Genomic DNA, 26,113 nt, shown 5'->3' on the forward strand with positions numbered 1-26,113 from the left:
TGATTTACATGGCAATGAAATGGACAAGGTGTAGAAATTGACATGACATAGAAATGCATACTTGGGACACCTGTTCAATAGTACATTTATGTATGTTTAGGTCAATGTCTCAAGTAAAACATACCATGTACAGTATAGTACACCTGTGCTTGAAGTCTCTAGAATGGGATGCAAATCCACAACCAGTATGTGAAGTTACTATCCAAGGCATGCTGAACACCCGAAATGCACCAAATTGTAGGAACAAAGTCAAATGTTATAATTGCCCAAATATAGAATTAAAAATGATACGCCGATTAAGTCATTTTCATCAATATTTTCTTGTTCAAAAAGTAGTGAAAGGTCTGGTTGCTGAAAATAAAGTGTTAAGTGATCTTTCAATTAAAGTTCACAAAAATCAAAAGGTGGAGAGAAATGCATATTTAGATGAAACATTAGATCAAACAATGCTGATATTAGGTTAGAATCAGACATTGAGTAGTAACTCCTTGCCCAAGAAAACATTTTAAATTAGACATATAAAGAAGGGCGCGAGGGGAACATTTTAAAAAGGGACCCAAAGAAAAAGTTATTCCCACAGATGGGAGTGGGTACATGGGAAAGAGCTGTTGGATAAAGTGGTAGAGGAAAGTAAAATGAAAACAGTTAATGTGTACTTGAACAGGTACACAGATAGGAAAGGATATGGCCCAGGCAAAGGGTTAGGCATTCACCTAGTTCAGGTAGGCACCTTGGTCAGCATGGATGAGATGGGCTAAAGAGAAAATAAAGTAGATAAATTATAGAAAATGGAAAGGTGACTTGCTAAAGTAACATGTGGTAGGAAATAAGAATTTAAGTGAAATAATTAGAGTGCATGAGGTAATGTCAAGTATACCTATCCTTGATTTTCAAAGAGAATGAAAGTGGGGATGGAAAGATGTGAAGAGATAGTCTTGAATATCTACAAATATATTGGAATGAATGGCCAAACATGTGTGGAGAAGTATCATCAGGATGCAATGCAGAGTGGAGAGAAAAATGCCCTATAGTCCAAAATGAAATGTATTTCCTCCAAACAAACATGGCTAATCAACAGCAGTCACCAGAATACAAAGTAGGAATGATGTGGACAAATTTAATAGCCAATTGCATTGACAAAAACAGCAGAATCACTTTGATATGAATTAGCACATGGCACACCTGCCTTAAAAATACAATTTATCAAAATAATTGTAAGGACTGAAAAAGGGCAGTGTTAGCTCTGCTGTAGAATCTATACTATGTTTGTACAACATAGTCACACCAGGTTTCAAGCAAAAAGAAAATAAATTATGTGGAAGGATATGGATTGTGACATATTACACTTCACCCATAGCAACATTTATTTGATTGGTGCTCGACTCCCTTCCAAAACTAATGACAAGTGGCTTGCTAAAAGGGCAAGAACAGTACAATTGTCCCAAGACAACGTCAAGCTAATGCACTGCAGGGTACCAGATATCCTGTAGCAAAACATGCTACAAATCTAGTATGATCAGTTCCATGATAAGTTTGAGTTTACCAGAGTGTTGGGAGGCTTTTTCACAGTGTCAAATATGCCGCTTGTCTTGCCACCAGGAGGATTTCTCCGTTGCTTTGAATCTGCTGTTTCAGCGGAAGTTGCTCCAAAGATACCACTACTTTTTCCACCTATAAAAATAAATGAATTAACTTAAATACCTATCTTGGCACTTCATTACTTGAAGATTTCAATGTTTCATCAATGACTGGTACCCAGTAAACCACTTGCTTCAAGGATGGTCAACAACACAAAAGAGCAGAGGCGGCAATATTTGGCTGCACAACACTGCTTAAAATTAGTCCCTTCCATTCAATGCCCGAGTATTTTCAGTAGCACTGTAAAACTGCAGGATGGGCTTAACTATCACAGCAGACATTGCTCTCAACATATACAGTGCCCTCCTTAACGTTTGGGACAGAGGCAAATTTCTTTATTTGCCTCGGTAGGCCACAATCGGTTACAGAGGCAAATAAATAAATGATGGGTCTTTGTCCCAAACATTATGGAGGGCACTGCAGATGCAGCACGATTGCAGGACGTTTACGTGCTCTGCTAGTTGTGGGAATCGCTTAGCATTATCAAATGCATGCTGCTCAGCATACCTGTAGTTCTTTGAGTAGCCCGTTTTGAGCGGTCAGATTATGTCTGGGTCATGATTGCAGTGTATCAGAACAGGGAGGTTCCTCAACATGAAGACAGGCCCATCTACACAAGAATGACATGGTGGTTACTTCTACCAGTGTGTTCAGACAAATGCATCTGCAGATTGGAGGGGAAAGCTGCCTCGGGCTCAACTATAATTAAGCTTTAAATCACCTGCTCCAATGGCCGAGTCATTATGGACAAATTATACTTAATTATACTTATTAAAATTAACAATGATAGGTTCTACAACATTAAAGCATTATCAACTGGGAATTTATTATTTGTTATCTTTCATGCAGTGATTTGTAGCAAACAATCTCCACATATGAAGTCTACATATAATACAATAAAGGACCATTCTGACGATGAAAGAAAATTCAGTGTTGCTCATTTCAGAAAACTTATCCTGCTTGTCAAATGCTGACATTCATCTGCATGACTAGATAAGACTGCAATTACATTAAAAACTCAATCTCTAACATCATGTTCCTCCTACAGTCCTGACAGTTTTAAGATGATTTTGGAGTCTGATGTTTTAAACCAAGGAACAGTACAATTTATCAGCAATACATATTTTGGAACCCTTGATGCATTCAGCCTTTAGATTCAAATTTAGATTGTAAATATATTAAGACAAATTACAACAGTAATATGTACATTAATGTATTAGTTACAATACAAGGCAATATATTTTGGCAATCAGGAAGGTGAGATGACATAGTGAACAGTATAGTTCAAGAATGTGCAGAAACAGAAGGCTGAGAGTTCTGCAAAAATCTTTGAAGGTGGCAAACGAGAAGTAAGCATAGCATATTCAAAGAAATAGAAAGTACAAAAGCAGGGAATTGTTAAATGTTTATAAAGCTCTAGTTAGGCTATAACCAGTAATTGCATTTCGATCAGGTTACCACTCTAGGAAGATGTTCAAGTTGTTGGGAAGACACAGATTCACCAGGATGATTCTAGGAATGAGGAATTTTAGCTACAAAATTAGTTTGAGGCTGCAATTGATTTTCCTTGAAACAAAGGAAAGTTTGATTGGGGTTAGGCAAGGTTTAATATTGTCACATGTACATAGTGAAAAGTTTTGTTTTGCATTCTATCCAAATAGATCAGGTATACCAAACAGATACAATCTAGTCAAACTAAAGTAGAACAGATGGAGCACTGGGAAAGATAGAGTGCAGAATATAATTCACAGCCTTGGAGTGCATCAGTTCCATAAAGTCCAATATCCTCAATGGGGACAGAGGTGAATCAGACAGTACCCTTGTTTATAGAAGGATCGCCCAGAAGCTTGATAACAGGAGAAAGAAGCTGTTCCAAAGTCTGGCAGTAGATGCTTTCAAGCTCCTGTACTGTCTGCTGGATGGGAGCAGGAGGAATAACCAGGGTGGGACAAATCTTTGATTTGGTTGGCTGGTTTTCTGAGGCAGCATGAAGTGTTGATCAAAAGAGCCAAGAGTGTTTTATTGTCATATGTCCCAGATAGAACAATTACATTCTTACTTGCTGCAGCACAACAGAATATGTAAACATAGTACACTGTAAACAATATAATAAACAAGAGGAAAAAAGTTCAGTGTGCACACATACACACAAAGAAAACAAACAACGGAGTAAATGGTGGGATGCCGGGTCTGTGTGATGGACATGGCTACATCTACAACTCCCTGCAATTTCTTGAGGTCTTAAAGAGCTGTTCCCAAACATAGCTATGATGCAACTCAACAGTATGCTTCCGACGATGGAAGGAGATATGCCCGAGGTAGAGGCGTGGTATGCCTTCTTTACAGCCGCACCTATGTGGTTGGTCGACAACAGATCATTGGTAATAATAACACTAAAGAACTTGAGGCTCTCAACTTTTTCCAGTTCCACACCATTGAAGCTGATTGGGGCTTGTATACTACCATATTTCCTGAAATCAATAACAGGCTCCTTTTTCTTGCTAACATTGAAGCAGAAGTTATTGGCCTGACACCATGTCACCAAGTTATCTGTCCCCTTGCACCAGGTACTAACTAGTTTAGATAAGGTACACAGATGAACTGTTTCCATTAGCTGATGGCATAATGACCAGATGGCCTAGTTTAGAAGTTTTGTGGAACTGATGCAAGAGGATGAAGTACCTTTTAATTTAAAAGGCATTGATAACGTGGCACTCACTGTTTACAAGGGTTATGGAGGGGGGGGGGAGGGGGGGGGAAGAGAATGAAAAATGATTTCAAATCATCAATGTTTTGACTGCACTGTTTTTAAAAAAGATATGAACCATGGGCCAAGTGGCCTGCTCCTGCACCATAATAAATCAATGACAAGGGGACACACTTGAAACATAGACATAGAAAATAGGTGCAGGTATAGGCCATTCAGCCCTTCGAGCCTGCACCGCCATTCAATATGATCATCCAACTCAGTATCCTGTACCTGCCTTCTCTCCATAGCCCCTGATCCCTTTAGCCACAAGGGCCACATCTAACTCCCTCTTAAATATAGCCAATGAACTGGCCTCAACTACCTTCTGTGGCAGAGAATTCCAGAGATTCACCACTCTCTGTGTGAAAAATGTTTTTCTCATCTCGGTCCTAAAAGATTTCCCCCCTTATCCTTAAACTGTGACCCCTTGTTCTGGACTTCCCCAACATCAGGAACAATCTTCCTGCATCTAGCCTAGGAATTTTGGAAGTTTCTATAAAATCCCCCCTCAATCTTCTAAATTCTAGCGAGTACAAGCCGAGTCTATCCAGTCTTTCTTCATATGAAAGTCCTGACATCCCAGGAATCAGTCTGGTGAACCTTTTCTGTACTCCCTCTATAGCAAGAATGTCTTTCCTCAGATTAGGAGACCAAAACTGTACGCAATACTCCAGGTGTGATCTCACCAAGACCCTGTACAACTGCAAGACCCTGTAGAACTATGAATTAAATGTTTGCTGAGTATTTTGACTTCAAACATTAAAAAATTAAATACTCTTACTGATCTGTACCATTGGTTAAGATTAAACAGGATCTCTGCTTTTTAGTCACTTACCAAATAATATCCTGCAAAAAGCTTTACTTACAGACTATTACTAAGATTAATGGCATAAAGAATAACTGGAGAATAAAAACAAGCATACGTACAACTTAGTGTATAGCTCTCTACACCAGATTAGTTTCAATAAATCTCAATGTGCTTGTGAGAGAACAAGGAACACACAAGATAGAAATTAACTTCTGTCAACTCCAAGCTTATTTTAGGTACTAGGTACAAAACATCAAACTGAACCTGGTGGGTTTGTTCTTCGTGCCGCAGGCTGGCTGTCCACTGGTGGTCCAAAGATATTGGACGCAGTTTTGCTTGGTCGAGAATGCACAGGTTTGACATTTTCCTCCACCCCGAATGAGATGCTGGATCCGCCACCAGGAGGCTGCAACACTCTACTTGGAAAATAAAAAACAAAATTCCGTAAATCTCATTTCTCTACAACAACCAATTAACTCAAATAGATCTAAGCATTTGTATGCAAACAAGTGCTGTGCAGGGGCGGGAGATGTTTTGACAAATGCAATCAACCTGGCGTGGACAATCAAATAAGATCAAATAGAACAATTAGGAATTTCTCGAAATAAATATCATCAGCAATTTGGCCTGGACCAGCTACATCAAAGCTATGGTCAACAAAGCACATCAACATCACTACTTTCTTAGAAGGCTAGGGAAGTTCAACGTATCCCCAATAACCCTCTCCAACATTTACAGATGCGCTTTTGAAAGCATTTTATTAGGTGCATCACAGCATGGTTTGGGGACAGCTCCATCCAAGACTGCATGAAATTGTAGAGTAGTGGATGCAGCACAGACAATCACACAAGCAACCTCCGTTCAATTGATTCCATCATGCTGGCTCAGCAAGGCCATCAGCATAATCAAAGACGAGTCTCACACTACCTCATCACTGCCCCTCTCCCATCAGGCAAGAAATAGAGAAGTTTGGAAACACATACCCCCAGATTCAGAGACAGTTTCTTCCCTTTCGTCTTGCAACTAAAACAATCCTCTCATCAGCTAGAGTGGCCCTGACCTCCCATTATCTCAATGGAGAACTGAATTACCTTTAATTGGGTTTTATCTTGTACTAAATGTGGTACCCTTTGTACTGTGGACAGTTTTTTTGTCATCAGTCTTTTCTTTGACTGGATAGCACACAAATAGCTTTTCACTGTACCTTGGTATACGCAACAATAATAAAACTAAATTGGTTGCATCATGGCATGGCCAATCAGGATACTTTCTACCGTGCATGTGTCAAAATTAGTTAGTCTTCAGAGACATGTTGAATCTCTTGAAACATCTTAGAAAGCATGAGCCATCATTGGAGTGTTTACCATGATCAACTGCCAAAACGGTTCATTATTCCAGCATCATGCACTCTTTACGGAGTTTGCATGTTTTCCATGTGACCATGTGGGTTTCCTCCAGGTGCTTCAGTTTCCTCCCACATTCTAAAGATATGCAGGTTTGTAGGTTAATTGGCAAATTGCCCCTAGTGTGTAGCATAGAACTTGTGTACGGGTGATTGCTGGTCAACATAGACTTTGTGGGTTGAAGGGCGTGTTTCCACACACATATCTAAACTAAAAAAAACTTTACTCTACTCAGAGTAATGCAAGTTGTACTAGCTGCAGGCAGAAACATTCACAGACATCTTTAACTTCTCACTAATTCATTTTGAGATCTCCAATTATTTTAAGATGTCCACTATCATCATGGAAAGTCAAGTTGGTGTGCATTGATGACTACCATCCAGTGGCCCTGACATCCACCATGCTAAAGTGCTTCAAGATGTGTTCTCAGCCTCTTCCTCCCTATATACTCATGACAGTGGGGGCCAAGTTCTGTTCTAACTCCATGTACAAGTTTGCAGATGGCACCACAGTACTGCTGGATCTTAAACAATAACAAGATGGAGGTCAGGAAGAACGTAGAGGGCATAGTAACTGTCTGACACCATGTAAAGGAGTTTAGTCTGACACACTGTAACCTTTACTAGAGCATTTATTAAAGCACATGGCACACATGTCCCAGCACTGGCTGCATCCAGCCTACAGGCGTACCAGGACCAAATGGGAGGAAGAAAGGGGAGGATATCATAGTTATACTGATATGATGGGGCGTGTTAATGGTGATGAGGTAGCTACATTATAGGTTGCATGCATAAACCATCTACAGTAACATTTTATCAAAACAACATCCTCTCCTTCAAAATGTAGGAAGGAACTGCAGATGCTGGTTTACACCGAAGATAGACAAAAATGCTGGAGTGACTCAGCCGGACAGGCAGCATCTCTGGATAGAAGGAATGGGTGACGTTTCGGGTTATGACCATCCTTCAGACATCTTCCGTCTGAAGAAGGATCTTGACCAGAAATATCACCCATTCCTTCTCTCCAGAGATGCAACCTCCTTCAATGGCAGCAAGATGAAGGAGCTGGTTATTGACCTGGAAGTATGGGGTAGTATATACCCCAATTAGCATCAATACTGCTGAAGCAGAAATGGTAACAAATAAGCATTAAGTTCCTTGGCAGAAATAGCACGCATTGGGACTGGACCAACCATATGGAAGCTATGGCCAATAAAGAACATCATGGCCTTATTTCTTCAGAAGACTGAGATTTGGCATGTCTCCAACCACACTTACCAACTTCCACAGAAAGCATATTATCAGGTTGCATTACAGCTTGGTTTGGGAACAACTGCACAAGACCACAGAAATTACAGAGTTGCAGATATAGTCAATAGACACAAGGTGCAGGAGTCCACTCCATCACGCAGATACCACCCACCCTCCAATCGACTCCATCTGCACTTCACATTGCCTTGGGAAAGTAGCCAACATAATCAGGGACTGTTTTCATTCGTCATTCCACTTCTCCCCTCTCCTGTTGGGCAGTTTGGAACCACATACCATCTGAATTGAACAGTTTCTTCCCTTGTTATCCGACTACTGAACAGTCCTCCCATAAATTAGAGATGGTCCCAATCTTCCAGCTAACCTTCTTTGGGCATGTGGACCTTTACCCCATAACTATTAAACTACTATGCAGTAAAAGTATAACCCGTACTGTGCTTTGTTTGAAATCAGTATATTCTGAACCTTCCATCACAGCTATGTATTTTTATGTAAAATGTAATTATGTTGTGTCGCTTTTGTGTGTAATGTATGGCAGAAACGGCATTTCGTTTGTACCTGTAGTCCAAATGACAATTAAATTGATTGTGTCTCTCATGTACAGTACGGATGATCTCATGTACAGTATGATCTAATGTAATTGGATAGTATGCAAATAAAAGCTTTTCACTGTACTGCAGTACAAATGACAATAATAAAACAATACCATCATACAGGATAGGAGGGGAATGTAGACGACAAAATAAATATCTTTAATAGGGTAAGGACAGTGTTGCAGTGGGGATAAACTGTAGATGATGTCATCCCATTGAGAACAGTGAGTAAGAGCACAAAAAGAAGTTAAAAGCTACAAAATGCAGAGCTGCACAGTTCCGTTGATCCAACTTCCCTCAATAATCTATCAATTGGATGACTGCAACTACAACAAATTCACCATTTCTGCAGCCCTTCTAATGAATCATCATTCCTAACATCCTATGTCATGTATATCTGTTTTTTTCGGAATGGTAACCAAAACCCACACATAACCCTCCATTTGTAGCCTCCCAAGACGTTATGAGACATTAACTCCTATACTGAGATTTTTTAGTAAAATGGCCAATATTTAATTTGCCTGCCTGATTGTGCCCCTCCCCCACCCTACCCCAATATCAACATTTACCAATATGTTACCATTTGAAAACCAAGACTTTGCTTTACTGTTTTATGCATCTCACATGTTTCTCCACATATTATATTCGTCATGCTCTCATCCATTCACTCAGTATGACCATATCACGCTGAAGTCCCCTTACAACTTTCTCTCTGCTCACCATCCCAGCTGGTTTTACAAGTTTAGAAATGACATCTATTCCCCGCAGTCAAGTCACTGACAAAGATTGTGGTTGTGATTATGTAGGGCACCAAAGGCCAATCTCTACTATGCCTACTAGTCAGTCTGACTACTTAAAACCAACCAACCCAATCACATTTTGTTTTATCTACTCATTAATTCTCAGTCCATGTCATTATAACCCTAATTTAACATTCCATAAATGCTGGAGGACCTCAGTGAGCCAGGCAGCATCTGGAGAGTGAATGAATAGATGACATATTGGGTTGGGACCCTTCTTCAGACCCTGCCTGACCCACTGAATTTAACCAAGAAAATTGTGAGCTGCATAAAACAGTAGAGCAGTCTTGTGCTTTGCTCAAGATCCCAGCATTTGCAGTTTATTGTGTCTTCATATCCTCTAATCTTGATGGCTAACTGGTGTGGGTCCTTTTTGAAATAATCTGAAAATGCAAATACACCACATCCATCATCTCACCCCAACTAATCTATGTTATGAATCAAAAGGATTTAATTAGTCAGGTATGATAGCCCTTTTATGAATCCATGCCAATTGTGCAATCCACCATTTTTTGATTGATTGAAAGATACAGCTTGGAAACAAGGCCCTTCGGCCCACCAAGTCCACACCAACCACCAATTGCCCATTCATATCCCACTTTCACATCTATTCCCTATGTACTAAGGGCATTTTACAGAGACTGTTAAACCTGCAAATGTGTTTGGGACATGGGAGGAAACTAACAGTCACAGCGGGAACGTGCAAACGCTACACAATCAGTACCCGAGGTCAGGATTGAACCCAAGTTTCTGGCACTGCTACCTGCTCCATTGTTAAATCCAGCACTTTCATAACTAATAACATCAAACTCGCAGGTTTGTCCCCAGTTCTCCTCCCTCTTCTTCAAATAGGGTGTTGTTTTTTGGCCTCCAGTCCCCAGCAACCATTAGCTTCTATAGTTACTAAGCCTGTGTATTAAATTCACAAACAGAACAAAGCACGTTCACTCGTGCATATTCACAATCTTTAATTAACCATATCTGGATTACAAACACTTATAAGCAACTTGTTTTTGTCTAAGAAATTACACAAAGCCTATCAAAAGCTCTTCAACCAGTCTGTCTTTTTACATGTACAATGTGTACACTTCAGCTAATGGGGGATTCCGATCCACGATCAGCCATGCCAGCGCCTTTAAAAAAAAATGTTGCACAAATGTGGCTGTATATGTCTGAACATTGCAGGTTTGCACTCAGACAATGGAAGAAGGACCCACCCATCATTTTGGAACAGGGCCATTTTACAGCGACATTTCAAATATTATACAGTTGGTCCTTTCGAGGCTCTGCGGACCCTATAAATTCACCAAGTACACCATCAGCATCAGGGCCTTATATTTAAAAAAAAACGAACAAAAGATGGGTAGGGATTTTCCTTAAGGATCACTATTGTTAACATTGTCAGAACTAACCATTTCATTACATTCACGCAGAGCCATTACAACGCATTTCGGACGGTTCATTTTCTCCAATCAAAACTGTTGCGGCACGGTTTTAATCATGTGCACATATCACCAAGCCGTTATCATGTCGTCCAATAATCCCAATTCGGCCGGTATCTTTGACTGTTATAGACAAACCGCACCAAATACGTCTGCCTCGAGGAACAAGGCTCGAATTGATTTTAACAATGCAGCAACTCCTTATCGAGGAGTCGGAAACAACGCCCAGACTTGCGATGGGAGGGGGTCGAACCAACATACGTGGCTCCAAGGAAACCCAAACACGAGTCAGGACCGCTCGGTGGACTGGGCAGATTATTGTAGGAGAGGCGATATAAGGGAAAGAAACCCGGTTTGGGGAGGGATGAAGCGGATCAGGTGGCTAGGATGGGGACCGGAGCGGGCAACCCGCCCCTCCAACAAACCCCGTCTCCAGGGCAACGGCAACTAGGAAGACCGACCGAACCCCCACAAGGCTACCTGGAGCTACTGCGGCCTGTGGAGTCCAAGCCCTGGTATATGGTTGTAGTCGTCATCTCCAGCTGTGCTTTCCGACTGCCTCTTCAGTGTCCACAACCAGCCACCCGGTCCGCTGCCGCTTATTTATAAACCCAGCCCCGCCCTCGCGTGCTTCCATTGGCGCGAACTCGAGAGCCCCCACCACCCCTTCTCGCATTGGGCAACGGAACAAACCGTAGGCGGGCCTTGATGCTGTGATTGGCTGCAAACGCTGTCAGTCACGTCCCGGGAGGCGAGACGCCGCGCGGCGCTGGGCTTTGTTCGAAGCGAGGTGATGTCATGGGTAAACGGTCGGGTCCAAAGATCTTTGGTCGGGTCTCCTCACCGTTGGTAACGGCGAGGGGCGCGCGGGCACGACGGGAGGGGGCAGCGCCCAGCGAGGGGCGCGCGGGCACGACGGGGGGGGGGGGAAGCGCCCAGCGAGGGGCGCCGGGCAGACGGGAGGGCGCGCCCAGCGAGGGGCGCGGGGCACGACGGGGGGAGGGGGCAGCGCAGCGAGGGGCCGCGAGCACGACGAGGGGGCGCGCGGGGGGCACGACGGGGGGGGGAGGGCAGCGCCCAGCGAGGGGCGCGCGGCACGACGGGCGGGCGCGCCCAGCGAGGGCGCGCGCGGTAACAGCGGGAGAACGAGGGGGGCGCGCGTTCAACAGCGTGAACGAGGGGTTTCACGACAACAGTTATTCGCCTTATCCCTCAAACTCACCAAGATAACTACAATTACATTGGAAACATTCCCTTTCATTAGACCAGACGTGTACTGTTTTTTTCTATGGCCGAGTTCAAAATCTATATTTAATGATGGCCATTTAAAACCTAAATGCTTCGTGTTCTTCTGTACCTTGACGTATAATCACCATGGCGTTCTTCGCCAGAACTGAACCGTCAGATTGATTTCCAGGCAATAATGCAATAGGGTGGGGCTTTGAGCAGCACTGCAGTTGCCTAGCGGAAAATTTCAATCTTATTGGTGAATGAGAAACAATGCTGTCCCCAGACTTAGTTGTTCGCATTTTGCACCAATTCCCTCAACTGCGAACCATGGTCGCCCCATTCAAGACAGCTATAGCGCGACGAGCTTCTTATTCACCAATATTGAGCCGACTGTTGCTCTCCATTGTAAAAAATCTGGAGAGTGGAATTGTCTAATGGGCAGGACAAGGATGGTTTGCGTTATATTTCGAGTGGATAACAAGAAAAGGGTGACACAGCGATAGAGTTGCTGCCCTACAGCGCCAGAGGTCCGGGTTAGATCCTGACTACGGGTGCTGTCTTTACGGAGTTTGTATGTAGCAATCTTACAACATTTTGAGTTTTAAAAATCAAGTCAGTAATTTATCCCATCAGTTAAAGCATAAAAAGAAGTTTAATTTGACACCTAATTCACATTCATAACTTCAGTATTAAAAAAGTTATGGCCATTTTCATACTTGGAAATTAGCATCTTGTTCCCTATTGTTTTTCCATTGGCTTAACACAAAGGTTGTGATCGAGGACAGTCAAAAGCCCAAAAGGATGGTAGTTTGCCTCCCTGGTACCAGGGTCAGGGATGTGTCTGAACGTGTCCAAGAAATCCTGAAATGGGAGGGAGAGGAGCCTGAGGTTGTGGTACATATAGGTACCGACGACATAGGTAAAAAAAGAGAAGAGGTCCTGAAAGAAGAATTTAGGGAGTTAGGTAGAGTTAAGGAGAAGGACTGCAAAGGTAACAATCTCAGGATTACTGCCTGTGCCATGCGACAGTGAGAGTAGGAATGGAGCGAGGTGGAGGATAAATGAGTGGATGAGGGACTGGTGCAGTGGGTATGGATTCAAGTTTCTGGATCATTGGGACCTCTTTTGGGGAAGGTGCGACCTGTACAGAAAGGACGGGTTGCACTTGAACTCGAGGGGGACCAATATCCTGGCGGGGAGATTTGCAAAGGCTACTGGGGGGACTTTAAACTAGTATGGTTGGGGGGAGGGACTCAAATTGGGAAAGCTAGCAGTCAGTGTGTGAGGCAGGAGGCAGAGAATGGTAGCACTCTGACCCAAAATGTAGGGGAGAGAGAAGAAAAAGACAATAAACAGAGAATAAGAGAGGGTGGGTTTCTTAAATGTGTATATTTTAATGCTAGGAGCATTGTAAGAAAGGTGGATGAACTTAGAGCCTGGATTGACACCTGGAAGTATGATGTTGTGGCGATCAGTGAAACATGGTTGCAGGAGGGCTGTGATTGGAAACTAAATATTCCAGGATTTCGTTGCTTCAGGTGTGATAGAATTGGAGGGGCAAGAGGTGGAGATGTTGCATTGCTTATCAGGGAAGATATTACAGCAGTGCTTTGGCAGGATAGATTAGAGAGCTCGTCTAGGGAGGCTATTTGGGTGGAACTGAGAAATGGGAAAGGGGTAGCAACACTTATAGGGGTGTATTATAGACCGCCAAATGGGGAGCGAGAATTGGAAGAGCAAATATGTAAGGAGATTGCAGATATTAGTAGTAAGCACAAGGTAGTGATTGTGGGAGATTTCAATTTTCCACACATAGATTGGGAAACACATTCTGTAAATGGGCTGGATGGGTTGGAGTTTGTAAAATGTGTGCAGGATAGTTTTTTGCAGCAATGCATAGAAGTACCTACTAGAGAAGGGGCGGTGCTGGACCTCCTGTTAGGAAATGAGACGGGTCAGGTGGCAGAGGTATGCGTTGGGGAACAGTTCGGGACCAGTGATCACAATACCATTAGTTTCAATATAATTATGGAGAGGGTCAGAACTGGACCTAGGGTTGAGATTTTTGATTGGAGAAAGGCTAACTTTGAGGAGATGCGAAAGGATTTAAAAGGAGTAAATTGGGACAGTTTGTTTTATGGGAAAGATGTGGAAGAGAAATGGAGGATATTTAAAGGTGAAATTTTAAGAGTACAGAATCTTTATGTCCCTGTTTGGTTGAAAGGAAATAGTAAAAATTGGAAAGAGCCATGGTTTTCAAGGGAAATTGGACACGGTTCGGAAAAAGAGAGAGATCTACAATAATTATAGGCAGCATGGAGTAAATGAGGTGCTTGAGGAGTATAAAGAATGTAAAAAGAATCTTAAGAAAGAAATTAGAAAAGCTAAAGGAAGATATGAGGTTGCTTTGGCAGTAAGGTGAAATTAAATCCAAAGGTTTTCTACAGCTATATTAATAGCAAAAGGATAACGAGGGATAAAATTGGTCCATTAGAGAGCCAAAAGAGATGGGGGGAAATATTGAACAATTTCTTTTCTTCGGTATTCACCAAGGAGAAGGATATTGAATTATGTGAGGTACGGGAAACAAGTAGAGTAGCTATGGAAACTATGAGATTCAAAGAAGAGGAAGTACTGACACTTTTGAGAAATATAAAAGTGGATAAGTCTCCAGGTCCGGACAGGATATTCCCTAGGACATTGAGGGAAGTTAGTGTAGAAATAACAGGGGCTATGACAGAAATATTTCAAATGTCATTAGAAACGGGAATAGTGCCGGAGGATTGGCGTACTGCGCATGTTGTTCCATTGTTTAAAAAGGGGTCTTAGAGTAAACCTAGCAATTATAGACTTGTTAGTTTGACGTCAGTGGTGGGCAAATTAATGGAAAGGATACTTAGAGATAATATATATAAGCATCTGGATAAACAGGGTCTGATTAGGAACAGTCAACGTGGATTTGTGCCTGGAAGGTCATGTTTGACTAATCTTCTTGAATTTTTTGAAGAGGTTACTCGGGAAATTGATGAGGATAAAGCAGTGGATGTTGTATATATGGACTTCAGTAAGGTCTTTAACAAGGTTCCTCACGGAAGGTTGGTTAAGAAGGTTCAATTGTTGGGTATTAATGGTGGAGTACCAAGATGGATTCAACAGTGGCTGAATGGGAGATGCCAGAGAGTAATGGTGGATGGTTGTTTGTCAGGTTGGAGGCCAGTGACTAGTGGGGTGCCACAGGGATCTCTGTGGGTCCTTTGTTGTTTGTCATGTACATCAATGATCTGGATGATGGTGTGGTAAATTGGATTAGTAAGTATGCAGATGATACTAAGATAGGTGGGGTTGTGGATAATGAAGTAGATTTTCAAAGTCTACAGAGATTTATGCCAGTTGGAAGAGTGGGCTGAAAGATGGCAGATGGAGTTTAATGCTGATAAGTGTGAGGTGCTACATCTTGGCAGGACAAATCAAAATAGGACGTACATGGTAAATGGTAGGGAATTGAAGAATGCAGGTGAACAGAGGGATCTGGGAATAACTGTGCACAGTTCCCTGAAAGTGGAATCTCATGTAGATAGGGTGGTAAAGAAAGCTTTTGGTGTGCTGACCTTTATAAATCAGAGCATTGAGTATAGAAGTTGGGATGTAATGTTAAAATTGTACAAGGCATTGGTGAGGCCAATTCTGGAGTATGGTGTACAATTTTGGTCGCCTAATTATAGGAAGGATGTCAACAAAATAGAGAGAGTACAGAGGATATTTACTAGAATGTTGCCTGGGTTTCAGCAACTAAGTTACAGCGAAAGGTTGAACAAGTTAGGGCTTTATTCTTTGGAGCGCAGAAGGTTAAGGGGGGACTTGATAGAGGTCTTTAAATGATGAGAGGGATAGACAGAGTTGACGTGGATAAGCTTCTCCCACTGAGAGTAGGGAAGATTCAAACAAGGGGACATGACTTGAGAATTAAGGGACAGAAGTTTAGGGATAACATGAGGAGGAACTTCTCTACTCAGAGAGTGGTGGCTGTGTGGAATGAGCTTCCAGTGAAGGTGGTGGAGGCAGGTTCGTTTTTATCATTTAAAAATAAATTGGATAGTTATATGGACGGGAAAGGAATGGAGGGTTATGGTCTGAGCGCAGGTATATGGGACTAGGGGAGAATACGTGTTTGGCACGGACTAGAAGGGTCGAGATGGCCTGTTTCCGTGCTGTAATTGTTATATGGTTATTTGTTATATGGTTATAACTTTCTTAAAAATTAAGATTACTGAAAGAAATTTTCAGTTGTTATAGATTGAAACATTCTGAAACAATCTTACTTAGATGACTTGAAATTAAAACATATAATTAGTTAGTTACCTAATTGTAGCAAATTACAAAATTCAATTACTAGATCTAAACATCTATCAATTTCTTAAGAATAGATTAAATAGCCTAAGTGTCCAAATAACATTCACACAAGAATTCACAATATAACATAATTTTTAAATCTCATTGTCATGGATTTATAGGCCAAATGGAAGGAATTTAATGTTTAATACCTGTAAATTAATGGCCGTTTAAATCATCATGCGAGTGGGTTTTTCTGGAACGCGATCATTTGGAACATTGCGGTTGCAGTGAATTTAATCCCCATATCGGCAGGAAAAACACTGCCGGTTTGTATGGGGCCAAAATTACATTTTCGCCAATGAAATTTGGATTAAAGTTATCCTAAGAAGCCAAGTTTATATGTAAAACAAACGACTTACCTTATGTTTTGTCCCCTACGTGAGATCCGTCCCGTTGTAGGCGTTGACGGCGTTAGAAGTAGCTTTTTAATTTACTCCAGGGATTAAATTGTCCCGCGATTTTAAAAAAAAAACTTCCGAGAACGGAAGTCGGAACAATTTTTCTGCAGCAGCTGAACAGCCTGAGAAAGTTCGACTCTGACAGGCAGGAGAAACCTGCATTTTAATCTCACCCCTATCTAAGGTTTAAAAGAATGCCCAGGTGGCTGCATATGATTTGGCTGAAGAACCCTTTCATAAGGCAAAAATCCATTGATTAGGAGTTATCTTGGTGTAGGAGTAGGCCACTCAGCAGCATATCATCCAACAATTCATTATGTTCATGGCTGATCGGATTATAATTTGCAATCTGCATTCCTTCCTAATTCTGATACCCTTTCGCCCATTGCTTATCAAGTATCTATCAACCGCTGCCTTAAAATAATTCAAACACTGTGTTTTGAGGAAGAGAGTTCTAAAGACTCACAACCCTTTGAGAGAAAAAATAATAATCTCTTAAATTGGTCATCCCTTATTTTTAAACAAGTGGAATCAGCCTTTCCACATCCACCCTACGATCTTGTACATTTCAATCTTGTCTTTTTCACTCTTCTAAACTGTAGTGGGTACAACTTTAACCTGTCGGACTTTGCTTCATAAGATAACCCGCCCATTCCTGGTTTCAGTATAATTTACTCTGCATTTATGTCATTAAATAAGGAGTCAAATCCAAGTCCAACCTCCATATTTTTATTTTTTTCTTCTCACAATAAGCAATAACCTTTTCTAATTACTTGCACGCTAGCCTTCTGCAAATCATGCAATATCCCTGATCCCTTTGCATATCTGAGTTCTGTAATCTCTCACCACGTGTCGTGGCCATTTGGCTTGTTTTGCGTGTCATTAATGATGGCATGTGTCTTTAAATTTTAGACTGCCCGTTATATTGTGGGTGGGATTCATGATGTATTTTGTGGCGTGTTTGGGGCTATGTATCTTGCGCAGAAGCTTAGTTTTTAGTTTAGTTTGGAACCAGCATGGAGGTTTACCTTTCGACCATGCGAAGTGTAACAGACACAAAGTTTCTAATCTTTAAAGCGATAAGCTGGAGTTCGATGAAGAATATAGTAACGACTCGGAAGAAGTTTGGATGTACCTTATGTTTTCATCAACAATAAAGAATTTATTAATCAAAAGACTGTGTTTTGGAAGACTTATCTGTGAAGAAGCTCTGATGGTGAGCTCACATGCATACAGATTCCCCTTAACCATGCTGTCCATTTAGCGGCTAGAGGGACTAATCTCTTGAACGATATAAAAATCTGCCACTTCACCACGTAATGTGCATTTGCAATTTCCATGCAAAATAGACAATACCACATTTTTCTACCATATACCATACCATATTTGTCAGATCTTTGCCCACTCACTATGTAACCTTTTCTCAACTTGTTTGTCTACCTTTTTTCTGTCATAGGTAAAATTAGCAATCATACATTTGGTACCTTCATCCAATCTATCTGTACATAATTAAAACTCTGATGTTGTGCTCTTCCGGGTTGCATGGTCTTTCTATTGCACAGCTACCTAAATTTACAGTCCAAAAAAAAGATAGAAACTAAGGTAAATTCAAGAGGGAGCTGAAGGTGCAAATCCAGCGGAAATGACCAGCGGACATTTGCCGTGAAGATTTAAAGATCCAAAATATCGGGAATTATCGCGTTTGCTCGCTGCATTTCATCAAAAGTAAGGCATTATTTACTTTTTTATCTTTATTCATTTGTTATATGAAAAGTAAAAAATCCGTCAGTAAAATTGCGTTTTGTAAATTTATTTCAAAACGCATTGATAGTTTACGATTATTTAAATAGTAAATGTAGCTTCAGAAGCGTTTTCATCTTGCATGTTAAAACCCACCTGAGAACCATGGGCGATTTTGCAATTTTACTGACGGATTTTTCACTTTTAAAACTTTTCATATAACAAATGAATAAAGATAAAAAAGTCAATAATGCCTTACTTTTGATGAAATGCAGCGAGCAAACGAGATAATTCCCGATATTTTAGATCTTTAAATCTCCACGGGAAATGTCCACTGGTCATTTCCGCTGGATTTGCACCTTCAGCTCCCTCTTGAATTTACCTTAGTTTCTATCTTTTTTTTGGACTGTAAATTTAGGTAGCTGTGCCTCACGGTCACCCCGACTGGCACAGTAAATTGCAGCTCATAAACTGGCCATTTTCGATGTTTTTAACGGGTGTGGAAGTGCGTGTTTTCCCATTCACTAACATGTACCGGATGTATAGCATGTACTCCACTTCAAATTTTCGGTCACGTGGGTGCGGATCTACGCTCCAGTGACCTTTCGTGAAATCACCCTATTGCACCTCCAGCTCCAGCCCCTTCTCCTCTGGTCCCCTCGCTGACCCCCCCCCCCCCCCCCACAACCCCCGCCCACACATACCACCTCCCCCCAAAACCCCCCCGCCCACACACACCCCTCCCCCCGCCCACACAACCCCATCCCCCTGCCCACACACCCTCCTCCCCCCACCCCGCCCCCACCAACCCCCCACAACTCTCGTCTCCACACTCCTCCCCCAGCCCACACCCCCCCTCCCCCACAATCCCCCCCCTACCCCCACAACCCCCGCCTACACACCTCCCTCCCTCCGCCCACACCCTCCCCGTGCTCCACACACCACCTACCCCACAACCCCCCTGCCCCCACACCCCTCCGCCCACACCCCTCCCCCTCCGCCCACACCCTCCCCTCCCCCCAGACATTATTCTATGCATGCCAATAATCGTGATTCATAGGCTTTTATTGTTCGCAGTAACCTTTGATAAGGCAACTATTAAATTTTTGAATTACATGAATTTTACAACAAAAAAAAGCATCACCTTACCTTTCCAGCGAGTGACTACCCACCTTGCAAGCCTGAATTTTACAGCCAAAAATTTTGGATGTCAAGGAGCTTGTGCTGGGCCATTTGCCTGAACTCATTGTTCATCTGGGTGATATATGTCACACTTCATGAACACACCCATGCCTACAAGTTTAAAGTACACATTCTTGAGAAAGTGTCTGCTCTCTTGAGGTCTAATTTTGTTAAGTTTAGAGATACAGAGCGGAAAGAGGCCCTTCGGCCCACAGTGTCCGCTCCGGGAAGATTTACAATTTTACCAAGCCAATTAACCTACAAACCTGTACGTCCTTGGAGTGCGGGAGGAAACCGGATCACCCAGAGAAAACCCATGGGGAGAATGCACAAACTCGGTACATACAGCACCCATAGCCAGGATTAAACCCAGGTCTCTGGTGTTGTCAGGAAGCAGTTCTACCGCTGCGGCACCTTGCCGCCCCTTGATGGCAGCAAGTACATCGTCCTCAAGGGAAATTCAAATGTACTCCTGAAATGAGAAATTGTATTCTCATTGGGCTTTCTGGAAAATGATGAGGCATTTGAGGGATGATACGGAAATGTGAAGCAACAAATAACCTGCTGGAGGAACTCAGCAAATCAAGCAGCACCAGAAGATCGAAAGGAAGGTTTATGTTTCGGATCGAAACTGCATTGGGTTTTCCTTTCCATTCCTTTGCATCTACAGATGTTGCTTGATGCACTGAGTTCCACCAGCAGGTGTTTTTTTTGTTGCCCCTGAAATGGAGGTCTTGAATTGACCACCTCAATGTTTTGCAGGTGTACATCTTCAACACCTCAGGGCCACTGCTTGGAAAGCAGTGACGGGGTCTGTCAGTGTCAGCATGGATTTATGTAGGAGAAATTATGCTTGACTAACCTTTTGGAATATTTTGAGGATGTAACAAGTACAATGGATAAGGGAAAGCCAGTGGATGTGGTGCATCTGGACTTCCAAAAAGCCTTTGACAAGGTCCCACACAAGAGATTAGTGTGCAAAATTAGAGCACATGATATTGGGGGTAGGGTATTGACATGGATAACTGGTTGGCAGACAGGAAGCAAAGAGTGGGAATTAACGGGTCGTTTTCATAATGGTGACTAGTGGGGTGCCGCAAGGCTCAGTGCTGTGACCCGTTATTTACAATATAAACAATTTAAACAAGGGAATTAAATGTAACATCTCCAAGTTTGCGGATGACACAAAGCTGAGTGGCAGTGTGAGCTGCGAGGAGGATGCTATGAGGCAGCAGGATGACTTGGATAGGTTGGGTGAGTGGGCAGAGACAGCAGATGCAGTTTAATGTGGATAAATATGAGGTTATCCATTTTGGTGGCAAGAACAGGAAGGCAGATTATTATCTGAATGGTGTCAGATTAGGAGAAGGGGAGGTGCAATGAGACCTGGGTATGCTTGTACATCAGTCACTGAAAGTAAGCATGCAGGTACAGCAGACAGTGAAGAAAACCTTCATTGCGAGTGGATTTGAGTTTGGTGCAAGGAGGTCCTACTGCAGTTGTACAAAGCCCTGTGAGGCCACATCTGGAGTATTGTGTGCAATTTTGGTCTCCTAATTTGAGGAAAGACATTAGTGCTATTGAGGGAGTGCAACGTAGGTTCACCAGGTTAATTCCCGGGATGGCGGAACTGACGTATGATGAAAGAATGGGTCGACTGGGCTTGTATTCGCTGGAATTTAGAAGGATGAGAGGATATCTTATAGAAACACATAAAATTCTTAGAGGATTGGACAGACTAGATGCAGGAAAAATGTTCCCGATGTTCGGGGAGTCCAGAACCAGGAGTCACAGTTTAAAAATAAGAGGTAAGCCATTTAGGACTCAAATGAGGAAAACCTTTTCCACCCAGAGTTGCGAATCTGTGGAATTATCTGCCACTGAAGGCAGTGGGAGGCCAATTCACTGGATGTTTTCAAGGGAGAGTTAGATTTAGCTCTTAGGGCTAAGGGAATCAAGGGATATGGGGAAAAGGCCAGATTTTGGATGATCAGCCATGATCATATTGAATGGCAGTGCTGGCTCAAAGGGCACCTATTTTCTATGTTTCTGTGTTGGTGCTGTGCTTAGTCCACCACCAGGTGTGATTGGGGTTATGGCTTTCCATGAATTGGTGGGATTTACTGTAGCAACTGGCTCTGAAGAATGGGTGATTCTGGTATTCCATAGATTTCCTGGGGGAAAAATATGGAGAGCTCAAAAAGGACATGATATATCCTTGGCAGATAAGATAAAGGGGAATCCTAAGAGATTCTGTCAGCGCATTAGGAACAAAAATATAACTAGATAGGATAAGTCCCTTAAGGATCAATGCGGTCTTCCATGCATAGAGGCACAAGGGATTGGTAAAATGTGTGCTTCTCATTTAGATTTACTGTGGAGAAAGTTATGGAAAGTAGGGACGGTCATGGGGAAGCTGGAGAATTAAGGGCAGATGTCCTGAAACCTATCTACATTACAAAATAGCAGATGATGGCGGTGTTGATGTGCATAAAAGCCTGACCAAGTATATCTGGGAATGTTGGGGAAACCCAGGGAACAAATTTCAGGTGCCTTGGCAGAGATTTTAATATCCTTTTCAGCTGTATGTGAGGTACTGGAAGACTGGAGGTGCCTAAAATTGTCTCTTTATTGAAGAAAGGCTAAAAGAACAAACCTGTGAACTACAGGCTGGTGAGCCTAACATCAGTGGTAGGAAAGTTATGCAGTTAATCAAGATCGTGTTGTAATTGTAGACATTCTTCTTCACTCTCTTGTGTACCACCAATTTTAATAACTGCAAACTTACTAACCATGCCATCCTTATTCTCACCCAAATCATGAATATAAACTATGAACCAGCACTGATCCCTGTGGCATACTGCTGGTCATAGGATGTCTGAAAAATAACACAATCACTACCCTCTCTCCTACTTTCCAGCTATTTTAATGTAGACAATATCTACTACACCGCCCTTATCAATCTTCTTAACTCACCAAAACACTTAATCAAATTTATGAGACATGTTTTGTCATGCACAAGATTTAGGTTTATTGGAGTCACGTGTACCGACGTGCAGTGAAAAGCTTTGTTTTGCATGCCATCCAATCAAATCAGATACTATACATAAATACAATCAACCCAAACTCAAGCACAATAGGTAGAGCAAAAGGAAAGATACAGAGTGCAGAATATAGTTCTCAGGAATGTTGTGCACCTGTTCGAACCAAAGTCCAATGTCTGCAATGGGGTAGAGGTGAATCAAAACAGTACCCTGGCTTCTGGAAAGATCATTCAGAAGCCTAATAACAGAGAAGAGGCTGTTCCTGCGTCTAGTGAAGCGCACTTTCAAACTTCTGTATCTTCTGCCCAACGGAAGCAGAGAGAAGGAATGATTGGGGTGGAGCAAGAATTTAATTTAGAATTTCCTCAGTCTCCCGAGGAAGCAGAGGTGTTGTCACTTGGCTGTCACTTCAATATGGTTGGTTCATGACAAATTGTTCGTAATATTTACTCCAAGGAACTTCAATTTCTTAACCATTTCAATTTCTACACTATGTTCCCTGAAGTCTCCATCACATTTCCTGATGTCGATAACTAGCTCCTTCATCTTGTTACCATTGTGGAAACGGTCATTGTCCTGACACCACGTTACTTTTGTAGGCCCCCCTCGGTCATGACTGACCATGGGTGATGCATCCTAGTTTGTCGGATGCAAGCTTGGACGATGTCATATGGAGGTCAGGCTGTTGCCCATGCATCACGTCCGCCCTCACCACGTCACTGATTGATCCAATGGAACAGCAGGGCCGTTACAGTTTGGCACCAGCGCCATCGTAGGAGCTGCCCGAGCGAGGTTATAGACAATGACGAACTGTCTTGGGGGCTCCGACTCCAGATTTTCTTGAGGTTTACTCCTGGAGCCTTTACTATGACTGGATATGGCCACAAGGCAGTGGAGGTTTTAAATCTGTTTTCCCTCTCCTAGATGGACTGCCTTCCCAGGCTGACAAGCCCCATCTGCCATGTTACTAAGTTCTCTATTTCCTTCCTGTACTCCATCTTGTCATTGTTTATGATTCAGCCCACCACAGTGCTGTCATATGCAAACATGTAGATGGAGTTACAGCCGGATTTAGCTGCAGTATTGAGTATATAGGAAGTGTAGTATGGAACTGAGAATGCATCCTTGCAGGACACGAGTATTGAGAATTATTATGGTCTGTGTTGTCATGCATCCAGATTGATTGTGATCTGTGGGTCAGTCAAAGATCCAGTGGCAAAAGGGGTGCTGACTTTTAGTTCTAGATTTGAGAACAGAGGGAGAACAAAGAGGGAAGAGACAGAGACTTTAAGATTTTGCCTTCCATCACAGTGAGGAGGTGTTTGGTGAACTCACTGTGGTGGATGTTAAATTTGTGTTGATTGTGTGTGTTTTGTCATTTTTTATTATATGTATGACTGTAGGGAAACGAAATTTCGTTCAGACCGAAAGGTCTGAATGACAATAAAGGAATCTAATCTAATCTAAGATGAGTATGGATGAAGTGAGTGAGTCAGTGAAGAAGTTGACAGAGCTGGTCAACTCCTTAGACTTTGTGGATATCTAGCAAAGCTTCCATCCTGACTCTAGCACCTTGTGAAATGTGAGGAGTTGCATTTTGGAAGCACTATCATGGACAGAACCTACACGGTGAGTGGAAGGGCTCTGGAGAGTGTTGTAGACCAGACAGATCTAGGAGTGCAGGTAATAGTTATTTGAAAGTAGCATCACAGGAAGGTGATGGAGAGAGAGAGAAAGCAATATAGATAAATGTGAGGTTATCCACTTTGGCGGCAAAAACAAGGGGGCAGATTATTATCTCAATGGGGTTAGGTTAGGTAAGGGGGAGGTACAGCGAGACCTGGGCGTCCTTGTACACCAGTCACTGAAAGTTGCTGTGCAGGTACAGCAGGCAGTGGAGAAAGCTAATGGAATGTTGGCCTTCATAACTTAAGGCATCAATAACGTTGGAAATTACTTCCTACATGATCAGCCATGATCATATTGAATGGCGGTGCAGGCTCGAAGGGCCGAATAGCCTACTACTGCACCTATTTTCTATGTTTCTATGAGATCATGATGTTGAAAGTTGAGCTATAGTCAATAAATAGAAGTCTAACATAGGTATCATTGTTTTCTGGGTATCCAGAGAGGTTTAAGGCGAGGGGGAGAGCACCACGGTGGATAAAAGTTCTTGAAGGCTGGAGTTATTGTGCGCCATCTCTTCAAAGCCACAGTGACTATCCCTAATTAGTAATCCTTCTCTCCAGAGATGCTGCCTGTCCTGCAGTTAGTCCAGCTTTTTGTGTCAATCCCTAATTAGTGTTTACCTTTACAAATGCAGACAGATCCTGTCCCTCCAAAACGTCTTCAGAAACACATCTCTTGATTTTTCTTGCAGGTCTTCTTATACTTTAGCCACCCTCCAGTCTCCCGCCATCTCACCTGTGCCGATTGATGATACAAATATTTCTGCCTGTGGCCCCACATTTCTTTCCCAACTTTCCACAATATCCTAAGATACATTTGATCAGGTCGCAGGCATCTATCCACCTCTATGCATTTTAAGACCTCCAGCATCTTTTCTTCTCCAATATGGACTTTCTTTGAGACATCACTGTTAACTACGCCAAGTTCCCTAGATCATTGTTTTTGTCCATGTGCAAGAAATATTAGAAAAAGATGTACTTGCCCTGGAGGTATTAACACAAAGTTCCAGGGATGACACGTTTGCCAGAGGAAGAGAAATTGAGTGGATAAGGCTAGGTATTCTCCAGAGTTTAGAAGAATGAGAGGTCAGTTGAAACTTGAATTTTGCAAGTCAATTGAAACTTGCAAAATTCTCACAGCTCTCAGTAGGCTGTTGAGGAGTCGAGAGCTGGGGGTCACAATATTAGGGCAAGTGACAGATCATTTAGGACTGAGATGAGTTGAAAAATCTTCAAAGGACAGTAAATCTTTGGAATTCTCTACTATAAGTAAATCTGGAGCCTCAGCTGACCCAATCTTTAAGTTTGTCAATGATGCCTCAGGCGTTGGCCAGATCTACAATGATAGGATGAAGGACAGGAAAGAGATGGATATTGACCCAAGGAAGTACAGGGGTGAACACAACCCTTCCTCAGCTGCTGTGGAAATGGTTAACAGCTTCAAGTTATTCAGCATCCATATCACACTGATGTGGTGATCAAGTAAGTGAACCAGTCTATATACTTTTTTAGGCATCAGAGACGATTCAGCATGTCAATGAGGATTCTCTTGAACTCCTGCATATACACTATAGAAAGTATTCTGACTGGATGCATCTCAGCCTGGTACGCCGACTAATCTGCTCGTCTGCCTGAACCCCCTTAGAATAGTGAACACAGCTCAATTGATCACCAGTTCGTCACCTCCTTTCCAATCCATCTTCATGGTGCATTGAATCCTGCCTGCCACGTGGGCATT

General features: G+C 42.4%; 1 protein-coding gene across 3 annotated transcripts in view; it reads right to left on the bottom strand.

Annotated features, from left to right (window-relative positions):
* Positions 1-26,113, bottom strand: part of LOC129708355 (jupiter microtubule associated homolog 2-like) — a 122,061-nt gene that overhangs the window by 15,991 nt on the left and 79,957 nt on the right. Inside the window, exons 2-4 of one of the 3 annotated variants that reach the window (XM_055654040.1) lie at positions 11,182-11,275; positions 5,460-5,614; positions 1,544-1,671 (exon numbers count right to left, since the gene is read on the bottom strand). In XM_055654040.1, coding sequence (XP_055510015.1) covers positions 1,544-1,671; positions 5,460-5,614; positions 11,182-11,237 — 339 coding nt within the window. In that variant the 5' untranslated portion in view covers positions 11,238-11,275. Of the gene's footprint in view, positions 1-1,543; positions 1,672-5,459; positions 5,615-11,181; positions 11,280-26,113 lie in introns of those variants that run through there. The other 2 variants (XM_055654043.1, XM_055654041.1) reach the window with 2 other exon arrangements.

The sequence above is a fragment of the Leucoraja erinacea genome, chromosome 23, assembly GCF_028641065.1.
Source record: "Leucoraja erinacea ecotype New England chromosome 23, Leri_hhj_1, whole genome shotgun sequence".
Taxonomy (NCBI): Eukaryota; Metazoa; Chordata; class Chondrichthyes; order Rajiformes; family Rajidae; genus Leucoraja; species Leucoraja erinaceus.